This window comes from Syngnathus floridae, chromosome 20 (assembly GCF_059516105.1).
Source record: "Syngnathus floridae isolate MCC-2025c chromosome 20, RoL_Sflo_1.0, whole genome shotgun sequence".
Lineage (NCBI taxonomy): Eukaryota > Metazoa > Chordata > Actinopteri > Syngnathiformes > Syngnathidae > Syngnathus > Syngnathus floridae.
In genome coordinates this window covers 4,435,569-4,452,533 of record NC_142432.1, presented here as the reverse complement: position 1 = coordinate 4,452,533, position 16,965 = coordinate 4,435,569, and the positions used below count along the sequence as shown (strand labels likewise).

Sequence of the window (16,965 nt, the reverse complement as noted above, 5' to 3'; positions counted from 1 at the left end):
ATGGCCCTCCGAAAGAAGCTATGACAGCAATGCGGCCCGTGAAAAAAAAATAGTTTGACACCCCTGATGTAGACCAAAAACTTTTGCTTTTCTATCTCAGCCAGTGATGTTCTTCTGTAGGAGCTTTCGAAGGCTTTCTTTTCGTGTCAGTGATTGTGCCGACTTAAGCAGAAGGCTTTTGTAAAAATTGATTCCACATAAAAGAAAATTGCCTAAACCTTGTAATGTAATGTAGTGCCATCAGATATTAAAATCATTCAATGTGGGTTCTTGCACTGGCTGCATTTCACAGCATCCACAGCAAATATATTTCTGATGCAGACCTCCATTATATGTATTTTGAATTACAGCTATATGTCCCTGATAGATTCTGTATTCATTTCCCGGTGCATCATTTTCTGTGACTCAGCAGAATAGCCGACTAGTCTATTGATCGAGGTTGTGGTACTGTAAATGTAGACCGTACCATAGATCATTAAAGCCCTTTTGGATCCAGTTTCCCACGCATGCAGAAAAACCAATGGCATCTCCGAATGGTGTGATGGATGGTAATTGAGGACGGATAAGTTCAGACTTCTGGTCAAGCATAAGAAATTCATTTCTGCTACATCAGGGAAGAGAGCACGGGATAAGAGTGTGGACTCGGTAACCTCTCATCATCTTCATAGAGCTTCACCTCCCTACTCGGCTGATTCGTTGCGGGATCCCCCACGCCGTCGACTGGCCTTAAGATCAATGACACCACAGTTAGGCCCTTATCTTTATCAAACAGTGTCTCTCTTTAGGGTCAAGGTAAGGGCATTTCAGGGCCTCCCCTTAAAATGTCACTCGTGTGTACACACAACAGTTGCACACGTGCAGTGGAGGTGGCTGGAGAGCACAGGCTTGCAACGACTTGTGAGAGAGTCAACAGACATGAGGAACTCTCAATTCGGGGTTGAGCTTGAGTGTTGCATGCAAAGCTGCAAGGATTTCTGGCAGCTCTTGCCAAATGCAGCAAGCCATCTTGTAATAGTGCCAAATAGTGCTGTCATGCCAAGTCTTTGCATGATGTTTTTTTTTTTCTGGCTACATACAAGAGTGACATTTTTTTTCAGCAAGTGTACGGTGATAAGAGACATAAAACAGGAGTTCCAGCGTCCTATGAGAAGCCAAATGGTTCAGAGAATCCAGTTAATTATTAACCAGTACGGTTAGAAACATTACAATAGAACAGACATGCACTTGTGTAAGCATGTAAGTCTTATTAGACTATTTTGCAAAACACATTTTTAGCTGTATAATACAATTGAGACTTTTTAATTAGTGGTGTATTATATTTTATTAAAACATGGTAGTGTTAAACCTGATGTCTAATGCTAGTGCTAAATAGCATTTAATTTGCTGTGCTATAAATGTTAAAGGGCTGTCTACAAATGGTGCAGCAACTGATGTAGACAGACAATGTAACATTAATCATTTTATATATAGAAATTGAGATTTCTCAATGGACAGTCTTGCTGATTATTCTTTTTTTTTTCTTGAGGGGTAACTTCTAGGCTATTGCAGTTCTCCCCATTTTATTTTTCAGTTGTTTTTCTCATCTCACATTTCTGTGAGGTAACGTTTTCCCTCTTAAAGCTGGATGTAAGCGAAATAAGCAAGTCCTAGCAAAAGCCAGCTATGTGGTTTGTTTTGACACGAAATGACAGGCCAGGCCCTCTTGGGTGTCATCCAACGTTTTGCCGGCAGCTGATTTTCTGCAAGCGTGATTGCAGTTGCAACAGAGTTCGCCGAACCTTAAAAGGGCAATTGTAAATGTTCACCTTTTCTTTTTGGGTAAACATATACAGTGGTTGAGGAAAAAGGTGTGGCACTGTCAGGTAATCCATCCTAAGCACTACTTTGTGTTCATAAGACTTAAAGCAGCAGAGCTATTGAAGTAATTAGAATTTAGGTCATTTAAATTACAATATTCAATTGTGCACTAAAGGCAATCACACTTGTGAACGTATTAAAATCTATTCCGAGTTGCTCTAATATTCTAAACTGGGTTATTCTTAGAGGCATTTCATTCTATTATTCATTGAATATTCTGTGTTAATTATCATTCATTTGAAGCTCGTAAGTGACTTTTTCAAGCTGTTAGATAATGGATGGATGGAAAATAAAAATAACAATAAAAATAAAAATAAAAAGTTAATGGATGGATCTTTTGTATCACTCCAGGCCATTTTCCACGAGTTAAATTTTCTTTTCAGCTCCTTTTATCCAAAATGACTTGGATTTGTCCAAATGTAACCATGTAAGCTCTGCCAAACATCTGCCCACCATAATATCCTCTCAAACATGCACACTAAGCTGTCAAATGGAAAATACATGCTCAAGGCTGTTGGAGGGAAAAAAAAAATACTTCCTTGATATGTGCATGGTTTTGTTGGCGGCACTGTCAGGAAAATTCAGTCGTTTGGACCGACATATTCCAAACTCAGCAGTACCTCATGTGCCGAGTGATAGGTAAAATTTGGCACGATGCTGAACGATATTTCTGTCGCCGTACGGCTAATAAATGTGGAATAAGTTTGCGGTGGAGCTTTAAGCCTCTCTCTTCCAAAACAATAATTCTTAGGAAGATTTAGAATTTATTGCTGCGTCTTATAACAAGCAAGGTACTGTTTCATCTTTATATCGTCAAGGCAATTAATCGTCATCTCCAGTTTTTATTGGCTTCATCTAACAAGTCTCTTCTTGCCTTTATATGAAAGGCCAAAGATGTTTACCTCCATTTTTAAGGATCAGAGGTGTTTTGTTTCCAACAAGCTCATCCATAAGTCTTCAAAATATCCACCTACACAAGGTGTGCAGTTTTCCGAGAGAAGTCATGGACCTGCCATATTTCCAACATGTTGAGACGACTGTGTGTTTACTTTACACAACTTATGATTGTGACAATTCAAAATAAGTGGGTGTCCCATTATATCACGTCACATTAATAGACCCTTATTGAGCATTCTTGAGCAAATGAATTTAAATAACAAGCCTGTGTAAACCTCCCCCATCTGTCCAACACATCTGTCACTCACTGAGACCTCCTCAGTAATTATTCGGTTTTGTCACGGAATGCCTGAGCGGCATCCTGTAGAGTGTGTGTGCGTGGGTGTGTGATTGACCTGGTCGAGCCGGTTTCTTGCTCACTGTCAACAGTCACTCTGCGTTTCAAACAAATGCATTTCCTTTGCATACAAGTGAGGCCTGCAGCACTATTAAGCTTTCATTACCTCTTTTTTTTTTTAGGCACAATTTCCTTAACTTTCCAATTTCCCTGCAACTTGGTGTGTTTGCCAGAGTTCACATCTCAGCTCAAGTGTGAATACTACACAGAGGTGTGAATTAACTACATAGCACATATTAGTCCTAAGAGTGAGTCACACTCAACCAGTTTCCTAGAAACTTTTATTTGTCAGTTTACTAAGCTATCCAGAAAGGCAGATTTTTGGAAAAAGCCCTCAGAGATCATTCCTTGCTGACTCAGCAGAAACCAACTCCTTCTTTCCTTCCTCTAATTTTGCTCGTTAAATACGATCTTTCTTGGTGCTTTAAATTTCTCACGCATAGTCTCGGGAGACTTTTAAACCTTCTGTTTTGAATCATCCAGAGTGAGGGCATCTGAAGTTCTTCTAGACCACAAAGGACACCCGTCACCATTTCCACATCGTCTTCTCACCACCACATGGCTCGGTGCCATTTTCTCTCTTTTATTTTCACACCACGCCTGCCTTCAACATTGGTGGTCTTGATGAGAAGACAATGCTGCTTACATCACTGAAGTCAAATATTATGTCTGGGTCCAGCATAATCTAATATTTTTTTAATTTACAGTTCACAGAGAATCTGTGAGGAGCAGGGTGGAATGACTTTGGTCACTAGAGGGCATATAAATGAAATATGAGCTCAGAAATAAGTGGTTCAATGCATTGACGTGCTCTGAAGCTTGAATGGTCAGTCCATTAGCAGGCAACAGAGAAGAGCAGGTTCAGAAATGGGAGGAGCAGAGCCTGCAGACATGACAACCTCGATATTGCTGTTTTTTTGCTCTGCAAGTGTTCCAGCTGCTTTTCCGGTGGGGAAGTAATTCAAACCATCTGAAGCCACTGGTTCTGCTCTGCTAAAAATATGATGTTATAGTTAGAGGGGTAACTGCCGCGTGGTAGATTAGAGAGTGATGATTTTGAAGTTGAACCAAGAGGCTTGCTGTGCTTTGATGATCACGTTATTTCTGTCTTTAAATTCAGCGAGGTAGTTAGCAGGACATTTGGAATTCTGCTTCTTTTTAGTCCACCGTGTGAATTTAATCATCATAAAGCGACATAATGAATGCAAGCCACGCTAAGATGAAGCCGGATTGTCAACATGCTAGTGTGAGCCAAAAGTCATCGTCAACTTTTGACTTTACAGGCATCAAATGCTTCCAAGATGTTGCATTTCCCAAAATTAATCTCAGGAATTTATGTAGAGTCGAGAGTAACATGGGATGGTACATGTTCTGATTTTCTCACAAATCAGATTAAACATTCTTGCCAAGTGCATCGGACCATATTTCCAGTTTGAGTTCACCATAAGGTCTTTTTTGCCTTTAGGGTATGTTAGCTAGTTATTTCAATTTCTTTAATCAACCAAGGTGTCAAATAACCAATTCAAGTTTTATTTTTAAAATATAGTTTTGAGTCATCGGGTTCACTCCTGACATCTGTGCACTCCCACTCAGTTGTCCGTCTTTATGAAGCCTGTAATTAGCCGGTGGTGACCTGACCAAGGCATCATCTGCCTTTCGCTTGAAATCAACCGGGATGGGTTCCAGCTCCTCACAAGTCGGAATAGCATGAGCAGAATAGATGGAAGGGTTGGAGATGCCGAACTATATGGCTGCCTGCAGGAGTTTTTGGATTACGGAGGTGTCATTGTCCCGAATCCCCCAAATAAACCATATTCACATCTGCGAGAAATCTAACCATTCAAGTTCGAGTTCTCCGGATGAGCAGATGGCTTAAATGCAACGTCTCCCTCCGGGATCCGAGGCTAAAACCTCTCTGTGTAACACGAAACCCACCTTCTGCTTCTTTTCTCTAATAGCCACTTAAATCCCATCGTTGACTCATTCGTAATGTTTTAATTCCGATCATTGGGGTATTCAAGTGTGTTTGCAGCAAATGGTGCCCTGATTGTTTCTGTTGCACCTTGGTGTATTAAAGACATAGCCTAAAAAAATAATCTTAGCCTGACCGTAGGTTGACTCTTAAATTGCCTTAATGATGTGTCATTAGGCAACCACCTCGTTGCCATCATCTCTGTCTGCAGTAGCAATTCAAGCTCCTGTTGAGTCACCACAGTTTATTTTATTTATATACACCAGATGTCGAGGTCGCTATGTTCTGTAATCATAAAGGGTGTTGAGGATCAAAAGGTCAAACTGTTTTAGTCTTTGAGTTTCTTTGAAAGTAATTGGATAGTGGTTAATATTTAAAACACAATAACAAAAGTCTGTTTGCATTGTGCTGGAAAGCTCAAAACTCTTAAAGGGGGCGGTTGACAGGTTGGACTACTGGTTGGAGCTGCTGAGTCACCAGGAGGTTGGAACACCCATACTAGCTCAGAAATCACAGGATAGCGGTTTCACATTTTTGTCGTGTGAATAGCTCGCTCAGTTCAATACTCCAACCTTGTTTTGTAATGTACACACAACACAGTTAGATCCTGTGTCAACTTGAAAATAGTTTCTTCCACTTTGATCTTTTCTCAGTCTCAGGGTTTGTCTAGTATTTAAAAAAAAGAATCATGATAGGATCTTTTACATTCCTCCACTGTACTCACCCTGAAAGGTGGTAAAGTTAATCTTTAAAAATCATTACACTGTGATGATTTTAGTGGTTATGCCTTAGTGGGGTCTGCTTTTTTTTTTTTTTTTTGTGGTGACAGATTTATTACCATGCACGTAATAGGGGTATCAAATTGTTGCTCTAGTTTCCTCCTCTCACCATGAGTTGCTGATTTACTTGAGAGGAACCTGGTTAAATTTGTTTCAACCTGCTTTACGTGTTTGCTAATGTGATGAGCAATGTTTCTTTGAGCATTATTCTACTCATAATATAGAAATCAGATCTCACCCAGTTGACAAAGAAGAGCTTGTTGATACTATCTTCAAACGATTGTCCTATCTATCGCAAAGTCGTCCTGCATGTTTTTTCCCCAGATGCAATCACCGGTTTCGAAATCCACTACAGAGACGATCGTCTTTCAAAAGAATGACCCCGACGTGATTTGAACACGCAACCTTCTGATCTGGAGTCAGACGCGCTACCGTTGCGCCACGAGGTCTTGTTTAGCTGCAGCAGCGGAAGATCAACTTGTGGTTTCAGTGGGAATGGCAACAGCCGCAATCAGAAAAAGCACATGGTCTCTTTCTCAGTCCTCCCGTCAGTGAATCACCACAGGGCACAAGCTTCTGTGCATGTTTCGACGACGACAGGAAATCTGCTGCGGTACAAAGACGTGGACAATAGAGTGAAAAGAACTTTTGTCCTGCTAGTTATTGTGTTTTGTGCTTGGATGTGTGACAGATAACCTGTGTCACCTTTCAAGTCAAGTGTGGTGGTGTCCCGCGAATGCATAGTTTCAAGATTGCATTAAAAAAAAAAAAAGAGGTCAACGTGGCGAGATGAGCAAAACAATAACCACTTCCGCCTTAATCAATATTTCATGGAATATAAACAGCAAATGTGTCGCTCTTGACACAAATTGACTTTTGTCTGCTTCTGTAATGAGCGCTTGGCTCTATTATTTTGTAAAGCTCCGACATGGCTTCAAGCATGTCAAATCCAAACTGTGTCTGCTCATGTTCTTTCAGCTCCACAAGTGTGTCTTCGGGATTATGTTTTTGTGGCTGAGCTGCTCTCAAAAGTAATCCATTTCAAGAACAAGCCAGGATGAGGCCTGTGCCAAATTGACATATGGCAGTATTTTCCCCTTGGTTCACTTTTTAAGCAGAAATATTGAAACACCTGTGTAAGGTGAATTTAATCATATCGTGCAACTGTAATGTCAACAATGTTCTCTTTCTCTTCTGTTTCGGGACTTACCACATTTTCCTCCCTTATAACCCCCTAAAAAAAATTTTAACGCACCAGCATTCCTTTCATGAGTTGGACCATTTTTCCTGGTGAACCAGAGTGGAGTTAAGTAAAACAGAGCCTGAAGGCATTTGACCACAGACCCAAAGATAGCTCCGTTTGGAGGAGAGAAAGGGCTGGAGAAAACAAACAGAGGGAGGACACAACAGGACAAAGAGCGAGGGGATTCTTTCCTAACATGAGGATGGAAGGAATAGTCTTCTAGCTCATTGCTTTTTCTTTATCCTCTTGTCGAAATTGCCTTCAATGGTTCGGTGCGTGAAGACTTTAAGCTGGTCGGAGTCAGATGGAAAAAGAAATGGTTTGCAATTATTTTGTATACTTGAAACAAACGAAAGTACATAGGTAGCATTGTCCCCATTGAAACTCTGTTGCTAGCCAAAACAGCAGCAAAGTATGGAAACAGTGTCTCAGATGACGGAGGCCCATTTTTCATCAAACTTTTTTCCCAAATTTGCTCCATGCCACTGCTGCTCTTTTTTTAATGTATAAAATTCACTATATGGTTTAAGCAGTTTTAAATAAATTTTGTGATTTTAAGTTCTGTAAGTTCTGTTTTGTTATTTTTTACAGAGTTACCGAATTAGTATCGAGACTCGTGGTAAATCTCAGCTATTGGTATCGACTACTGAAATTCTAGTATCGTGACACCACTAATACAAAAGATTAAAATATTTCATAACAGCTAGTACAAGGTCAATCCGTCAACATATCACAATGTGCCAACTGAGTAGCGCATTTATGACCCACATAATGATCAGATCAGTTGATTCCAATATCTGTTGCCTTGGCAACCGTTATGTCTGGCACTGATAACATCCCAAATCTTGTGCACGTGAATTGCAAATCGATTTTTCTGACTCAACTCTCTCTCTTTTCCAGGATCCAAGTTATTGGGTCCAAGTCCACAGATTGGAACACCGTGATGGTGGAATACTTGACCTGGATGATGTCCTCAGTGATGTGGTGGATGACAAAGACAGGGTAAGTCCTAATCTTTATATCAATAAGATAAATTGTTTTCATATTGGTGTTTATTAATATTGCTGGCTCTTCTATTTAATTCTGCAGTACAGCTTTTGGTAGAATAAATGAATGAAAAAAAATTATATTATGTACAAAGATGCTTCGTTTAGTTACTCACTCTAATATTCTAGGAGCTTAATTGTATGAACTGTTCTCAGCATGACTTTAATATTAATAAGCTTGTGTACAGGTTCATTATAATGGCTAGGTGCCATGGTTACAAATCATGTGAGCTGAGAGCTCCGAGCAGCTGTTTTGCACCTGCTACTCCTCCATTGATGTCAGTAGTGTGCATTTGTGTGTGTGTGCGGCACTGGAAAGCAAAATCAGTGATGAATCGCCGCTTTTGTCTATCTCATCACCTGAACAGATGACTGTGAAGGTTATTAAGATTCAGTAGCTTAAATGTGTGATACCAGTTTTGTCCACAAGAGGGTGCTCATATGCTCTATTTTATGCATTATAAACTTCTGACTTGAATATATATTTCAGGATACAAAACATTTTCGATTCATCCACTGAACAAATCCATCCGTAACCGCAATAGGGCCAAAACTCAGCTGCTGTCTTTTTAACAAGATCCCCTGACAGAAGTCACATCCCACTCCAGCAACTTAATTGGCCGCCCATTTCATTCAAGATCCTCCTCCTCAAATTCTCCAGGTTAAATGTCGTGATCCTCTCATTTGTGCATTTCTGCAATATTATGATGTATTGTGGACGTGTCTACAATAGCTCAAATGAACAGTGGGACAGTTTGCATTAATACTGTGTGGGCGTATGGTTCCTCTTGTAGTAGTAAATCCAGTCCGTCAAGTTCTTTTGAGCGGCAATCAGCTCTGGCCTAGTTTCTTTGTATTTTACAAAAACTTCACAAAGGACTTTTCCTTAATTTGAATGGGATAAATAAATACATGAATAAAAAATGAATCCATTTTCTATTCTGCATGTCTTTATTTGGGTTAACCTTAGCCTATCCTGTGATTGACTGACAGGGAGAGTCAAGGTCGCCAGTTAAGTGTGTGCATTTCAAAAGGGGAATAAAGTATTTTATATTAATTCCTGGTATTGTTTTTGCCATTTTCAACATAACCTGTTGAAAATAGTTTTGCTCCTTGCACAGTTTTCTGCTTGTTTTGTTCTTTGCTGCCATCAGCTGGACATGAATTGAAAATACAGATGATAGGTGCAACAATAATGTCAGCTTTTAGATTCGGAGATGAGTTAATGAGTTAATAAATCAATTGGATTAAATATGGGTAATTATTTTGAATTGTACAATTACAGGGACTCATTTGTAAGTATTACTCTGCATCCAACAAGTCCATTTTATTTATTTTTTCAATAAAAGCAAGAAATGAGCCATTTGTGGATAAAAGTCAAGCCTTCTATGCGGGGTTGTTTCATTTGATTATTATTTGGGTTTTTATTTTTATGTGCAACAACAAAGTGCCATTGTGACTTTGCTCCTTAGTGTCTGGATCTGCTTTATTATGAGCAGGGGTGAATAAGGATGACCTTTCCCGCTGGTGCTAATTCATATGCCTCCTCGAATCCTCAGGGTTGGTAACTAGAAAATGCTCATTAGTGCAGACGCTAATGAGGCCTTGACCACAAACGAGACTTGTTACACTTTTAAACCGCTAAGAGGCGCTATAATACTGCTTTTAGGGGTGTAGAGTTTTAACTTCTGCAATCAGAAATGGTTTTTTTTTTTTTTTTGATGAGGGTGGAAATAAGTGTGAATTATACTTTATATCATTACAATATTACATATTAAAATAGTTTCAACCAAAAGGTTTATAATAGGAACCAGACACATCGCTCTTGTTATCCATCTTGTTATCCCATGGTGGTCAATTTGCAATTTCCTAGACCCTGAAGTTGGTATTACCATGGCAACCACCATTGGTACCAAGTGGGCACCTGCTCTGGGTCGAGATCACGCTGTGAGGGAAATTAGCCGAGGCTAGAGCGAGGTCCCATCAGCTGTTCCCCAGGTACCAGAACACCGCTGGGGGAAATCAAAGACTAATTACTAATCACCAACGTGGGTTTGTGTGTGTCTGTGTGTGCAAGGAAGTCATTCAAATATGATATAGCTTCATATGCATCAATTTGATTTGCACATTTAAAAATATTGATGGATATACGCTTAGCAAGGAAACAATAAGGCACTCGAGCTCTTGATCCCTCATCCTCAGGAACATCTGTCAGCTCCAAATCTGCATGTCGGCAGAATCTCCTCTCACCTCCACTGCTTTGTTTAGATGTTTATGGGCAACAGCAGGCATTTTTTTTCCCCTTGAATTTCTCTCCAAGGCTTTGAACGTATCGCCTGTTTTTGTTTGTTTATTAGCTCGGCGATTTTGTAGCCGCACTTTGTCGGGAACGATTGTTGTTCCTTTTCAGCAGCTCCCGCCTTCACATCGTTATAATCCCTCACAGAGGGGATATAGCCAATGTAATCACAGCCCTTTGTGCAGCTCGCCATCAGGGGAACCGCCGGATTTACTTTGAACAACTCCATGGCCTCTTGGCCATTTTATCCTTGTAGAACATTAGTAAATTACAATACTTTCATTGTAATTAATTGACGGCATTTCGACTGTATGGTATTTAGCAAGAGTGTTAAAAAAATATATATATGTGGGAGAAAGAATGACGCCACGACCCCCCAATCCTGTATTTGCCATGAATAGGGAAGGTTGTCCTGCTTGACAGCTGTCAGGGCCTCTTTGGTCCGAGTGACTGGGTAGGTATTTTGCCAAACAAGCCTATTATCTGTGCCGTTCTCCGCTCGCCCCTGGGGAGAATAATTGGGTCAGAGACAAACCATAAATGAAGATGACAGATACAGCCCCTCCAACTGAGCTTCTGGCACCCTATCATAGAACCCTGAAGGGCTGCACGGACCCTGATGAGAAGTGTTTTTGTCTTTTCTACAGATGGCCCTATAGGGACCCAAAATAGGGTCAAAGACATCAACCTGGGTTTCTTTGAAATCCTATAGGCTCACTGTGTAGCTGCAGGGAGTTGATCTCCCAGAGTTATTTTTTGAAGAGCCCCCCCACTTCCTCTATTTTTTTTCATATTTAGAATAACTGAGCCAAAGAAGGAGACCCACTCGGATTGTAGAGCAGCCACTCAGTTAAGTGGAGCCTGGCATGGCGGTTGGCACTGTTGAGAGCTCAAGTTGACACTGGCACGTGGAGGCAGGGAGGCGGTGCCAAGGCTGAGGAGCTAAGCTCGGTCGTGAGCACTTTAGGCTTGCATATTGTTGCAGACAGGCACACGCCAGCCGGGTAGGCTCTCACTGCCGCTGTACTCGTTTGAAAGGGCTCTTCAGATTACGTTGTGTTCTGTTCTCTAATACTGGAGGCTTACATGCATCTACCACCGCTAGCTTGGCTTTGAATGAAAAAAAATATTTTTTTCTGTCACTGTATTTCACTCAAAAAGAATCTGTTATTAAATGGATGCATTCAGGCATCTGAAGGTGGGCCATTTTGAGAATTTTTTTTTTTTTTTTTTATTCCCAAAAAGAAAATAATCTTCCCACATGTGGTGAGGAGCTCGCAACATGTCGAGTCCTTGCATGAATGCCTTATGTCTGTCGTGCGGCAGATGTGCCACAGCCTCGGGGCCTCCCGGTTATAGCTCATTATGTGAACATGTGTGTGTCCTTTTATTTGTGACTTTGCACGCTAAAGCCATTCACAAGTCTGAAGTCTCGCCTATAAAGGAGCAAATAAAAGCTGACATCGTCACTCGGAGTCTGTGATATTATTTTGTTCCTCGTGCAAATATTCCCAGTTTTCGTCACATTCTTCAAAATATGGATCATATTGGTGCAGCATTTTTATTTTTATTTTTTTAAATCCCTGTGTGTGTAGTCTTTAATGTACTGGGCACTTTGAGATAAGGCAAAATTGCCCCGATGCTTTTAGCCGCCACTCTATCGCGACCACCAGCTGGGTCCTCCTTTCTGCTTGTGATGCGGAAGGTGGTCATGGTTTGCCCCCTGGCCATGTTGGAGAGGTTGAGGCGGGCAATTTGGCAGGATATTTCCGAGCCTGGCCCTTCACCGCTTGGCTCTCTCTTGCACTCTTTCTATGATGCCATAGCATCGTGTTCCGACTGCTGTTCTACTTTTTGGCAAAAACTTTCTGCGCTGTCTGTGATTTGACATGCTTGTCTTTTCATTCCCTGCCATAGTTTGCAGTTTGTTCCGTGTTTTCTTTAGATCAAACCCGCCGCCGCCTGCTAGATTTGTACGCTCGGCTTTTGTGTCGTGTCATTATTATGTCTGGGATGGAAAGGAAAAAAAAACAAGCGAGAAGTATTACATTGGAGTGTGTGAAGCTGCAGGTTGATATGAATATCAAAGACTTTGTTTCCCGCCAGCAGGTGATGGTGCCTGTGGCGCTCCGACACAGACAGGTGGTCTCATCTGTGTGCGTGTTTGGAGTATTTTTTTTTTTGTGTGTGTTCACTTCTCCCATTTCAAAACTGCACATAGTGCCAGCTCGTGTGCATTTTCTGCAGGTTAACACACCACATCAGATTGCGGCCTCTGTTATTTAACAACCGTGAGGTCTCATCCATTTTAAGGAGCCTGCTTTTGGTGGAACGAAACCTTCACTGCCCGTATTTCATGGTTGGCTTGGCGGAAGAGAAAGTTCAGATGCAATCCGCTTGCTTAAGCTGGTTTTAGTTCCATTGTCGATTCTGCTGTTTCGTAACCTTCATAGCTTTGGATTGCAACAGCGATGTTTTTCATCCAGAAATGAATAACCTTCCAGTCACTGCTCTATTTCTCCGGTAGCCAGGTAACCATGGAAGTGGCACAACAACAAAAAGCCTATTAAGTTAAGAGGACACCCGAGAATTGATCATGTATACAAAACATCTCCTCATTTAGCATTGATTCACTCAACATGCACTGGGAGCATGTCAGTGACAGCACACATCAGAAGAATAATCATCTCTCCAGGGTGTCACGATGATCCACTGGCTGAAAATGGGAGTTCCAGTCTGTGCATGGTTGATTTATGGCATCCATAGGTTGGATGTTTCATGAATTGACAGCAGGGGGCACTGTGGTGTCACCACAGCTCAGTCGGATTAGAAGACCTGGCCAAACAAATTCTACTTAAAAATAGTCTTATTGAAAGATTTCTCTACAGGATTCATCAAGAGTTTACTTTGGGTGATAATCAAAATGTTTCAGGTGGTGGTTATCTGGAATATCTCCGTACCTGATGGAATGTTGAAGGAGTCACTCTTCAGCACTTTCTTTGTGAGAACCCAAAGCTCTGTTCTGAAGTTTACAATGATGGATCCTTTTATGGACTTCTCATCACAGCATGACTCTTCTCTTCTGATCTGTTCAGAGCGGCTTACATTCACCCACTCGTTTGTCGAAAACACCGAGGCTGTAAACTTGGAACAAACTTTTTGGTCCAAAGTTTGACTCGAGTGCTTTCATAGGAAGAACATAAACACGCGTGAAGCCTTTGACTTCCTCGCTCCGCATCACAGTTATGACAGGAAAGAGTGGGACGAGACATTCCTTCTCCAGAGGCGGAGAGGGAGAGGCTCCCACTGGCGTTCTCCTCTTCCTCAGCTAGTTGCCTTACATCATGCGTGAAATGGCTCCAAATGGCTTCCCTTTGTCTATTGAAAGGATTCCTGTTATGCTTAACACGTGAAGCTTGACTTGGTATGTAGCTATTTGAGATTCACCTCATCGGAGTCACACTGTAATAAGAAAAAACAGAAATATATAAGTCAATAAGCCCAAATGCTTCGTGTCAATCATAAATATGGTTCACCTCGTCTCTCTGCAGAAAACTTTTCTCCAACCACAGTACGCCTCAATTCTTAAGCCCTCCGCTTCCCAATTCCCACCGTACACATCTTCGGAGAAGTACTCATTGATGCTGCCGCACATCACCGAGAGCTTACGGGCCCCGAAAGCGTATCGGCCTCCGCCGTTGGTTAACTTCCCGGCTTACGCTGTTGATGAAGTCAAGCAGCCATCACCGGTTTCCTCTTATCCCGGTTAAAACCTGCATTGTACTTCTGAGGTTTAGAGATGAGAAGAGGAAGAGGGAGACAAAGCAGGTTGCAAAAATCTCTGCAGGGGCTCCAAATACTCCAAAACAAGTCGGGTTGGATTTATAATGTACATCATTCTAAATTTCCATCAGGGTTCCATTCAGTCGTATAACTTTGACTGACACGAAGTTTTATTCTAGGGGTAGTCACGCATTTAGTCATGCCACGGGCACACACACACAGCTTTGTGTACTTAAATACTTTTTTGTGATTGTGACATTTGGAAGCAGTTCAAGTAAAATATTGACGTTGCACTTAAGCTGTATTGACTAAAGGGGTGACATGTTGCGTGACTTATGCGGGACTATTAAGCCCAATGGAGCTTGGAACAATGCGGATGATATAATGACGGTGGTGAGCAATGTTTTGTCTCTGAAGCTGTGCCTGAAGGCATAAGGCTCTTTGGGGAATGGCTGTCAGTTTTTTTTTTTTTTTGTCCAACTTTAGCGGTGTCAAATTATACATGCACCTGATCATGATATAGAAGAAATGAGATGAGTTCTCAAGCTTCATGATTTATATCTAGTGTGGCTCTAAATTCTCCTGAGTAACTTGTTTACCCCAAAATACATTTTTTTAATTTTTTTTTACAGTGGCAGTAGCGATTCTGAAGGTCCTTAATGGAGCTGAGGAGAAACAGTAGTTTTGTGCCCTCAGCGGATGGGTTTTTATTGCCCCTCAATGAGATGAGCTTATTGGAGGCCTCTTTCGGTGGAGGCGGGGTTTTATGGCTGATTGTGTGGATGTGAGCACTCATAAACCCAAGTGGAGGGGACCTTATTTTATGATCTCATTTGGGACTGGGCTTTTTTTTTTTTTTTTTCTCTTCAGGAATAATACTATGTAATGTGATTGTTGGAGAAATGACCTGTGTTTCTGCTGAAACCTGTTTAAAGTGGTAACATGTCTTGTATTGTTTGCACCCTTAATGTTTTATATTAAAGAGCAGCGTAGTTTAGCTTGTTCAAGCTCAAAATATTTCTTTTCATATAATTATCCGTAACGACTGAAGATTCATATTGAGCAAGTGTACATAGACAGTACTGATTTATTTATTTTTTGCTCCTGGATAGTGTTTACTATATGTGTACCGTATTTTCCGCACTATAAGGCGCACCGGATTATAAGGCGCACCTTCAATGAATGGCCCACTTTTAAAACTTTGTCCATATATAAAGTGCACCGGATTATAAAGCGCATAGAATTAATAACTCAACGTTGCTCAAACGTTAATGCAATCACAATATAGTAACACTCGAAATAGTGAAAACAATAACAATATATCAATGCGTTGCTCAAACGGTAATATCACACAACACACAAAATAAACACGTAAAGCTTACTTTAATAAATTAGTTATCCACGAATCCATATTGGCGCACTGGATCATAAGGCGCACTGTCGGCTTTTGAGAAAATTGGAGGTTTTTAGGTGCGCCTTATAGTACGGAAAATACGGTAATTCTACTTACATGATGCAGAACCTGCATGAGGCTCCCATTTCTATTTTCCCCTCACCCTGACTGCAATGCCTTGAAGTTTCCTGCATGTTGTATGAAGGTTCCGGTCAGAGTATTAGTGCCAAGCTGCACGGGGAATACTCCACACCTCATCTCTGTGCTCACGCAGCCACTGATAGGAGGCTCATTATGCATCAAATGGCCATAAATGGCCCTCACATCGCCGGTCTTATCTGGATGAGCAGTTTTCCTCAGGCGCTCTAATCTAAGTGTGTGTTTTACACTGTGTGTATGCACGTCCAGTTTATGTTTTAGCCTTACGCCCTTGTCCTTCTCATCGTGCCATTGTTGTTTGCATGTCTTATTTTGCCTTTATGAATTTATGTTCATATAGTTGTTTACCAGACTGCTGATGTGTCCAATACTGCCCCTCCCTCCATTCCCAGTTAGCTCACCCTGCTGATAGAGAGCCGCGATAACACCCCCCTATCACATCAAACGAGCCATGGAAGAGGTTTAAGGGAAGAATGCTATCGGTCTTTCCATCCCTTCTTTTTTTTCTTATCTTTCTTCCCTCCATCCCCATGTTAAACCAATTAACAGTAATTACCAAGCCAGCGCAGGCGCGCTGTCTTTCTGCTGGCTCCGCTGTTTCGTCCTCATCACCACGCTGACATGAAGAGAGGATCCGATACGTGTCGGGAAGCAGGTCATTACTGTTTATTAGCTAAGGGAGGTTGATTTCCCCCGATGAGCCCTGCAGGAGCCCAGTAAAGTTGAGCTGTTTGGTCAGGCAGTTGACTTTACTAGTCAGTTTTACGTCTCGTCGTCAGTTGAGGTGATTTTTATAGTCGTGATAATATCAGAGCAAGTGCAAATTTTTTTTATAGAAACTGTGTCTTTTTTATGGGATGTTTTGATTTTTTATTATTTTTTTTTATGTAACAACTTCAGATGTGGTTGCGCCAATTGATGTCATCAAGCGTGACTTTCCGGCTGTGCCGCCATCTGTTTTTCCCCCTTTTTTTTCCACTCCATTTAGGCTCAGAATAGAACGGCACTTAGTAGAACTCAGACCTTCGCAATTCCGAACTTAATTTGAACAAGTAACTAACTAGAAATAGAAACAATAGCTTTTAAAAACATATCTCTGGTCTAAGGTCATATTGGCCCCACATTTTTGATGGTTGTGTA

At 41.2% G+C, this 16,965-nt stretch overlaps 1 protein-coding gene and 1 non-coding gene across 4 annotated transcripts in view; one reads left to right on the top strand and one right to left on the bottom strand.

Moving 5' to 3' along the window:
* LOC148380860 (partitioning defective 3 homolog) overlaps window positions 1-16,965 on the top strand; it is a 124,263-nt gene that overhangs the window by 1,847 nt on the left and 105,451 nt on the right. For all 3 annotated transcript variants that reach the window (XM_088363402.1, XM_088363401.1, XM_088363400.1), the window contains exon 2: window positions 8,046-8,147. In XM_088363402.1, the coding sequence (XP_088219528.1) occupies window positions 8,046-8,147 (102 nt within the window). The remainder of the gene's footprint in view (window positions 1-8,045; window positions 8,148-16,965) is intronic.
* Window positions 6,280-6,351, bottom strand: trnaw-cca (transfer RNA tryptophan (anticodon CCA)). Its single transcript has one exon. It is a non-coding gene; the product is annotated as a tRNA-Trp (tRNA).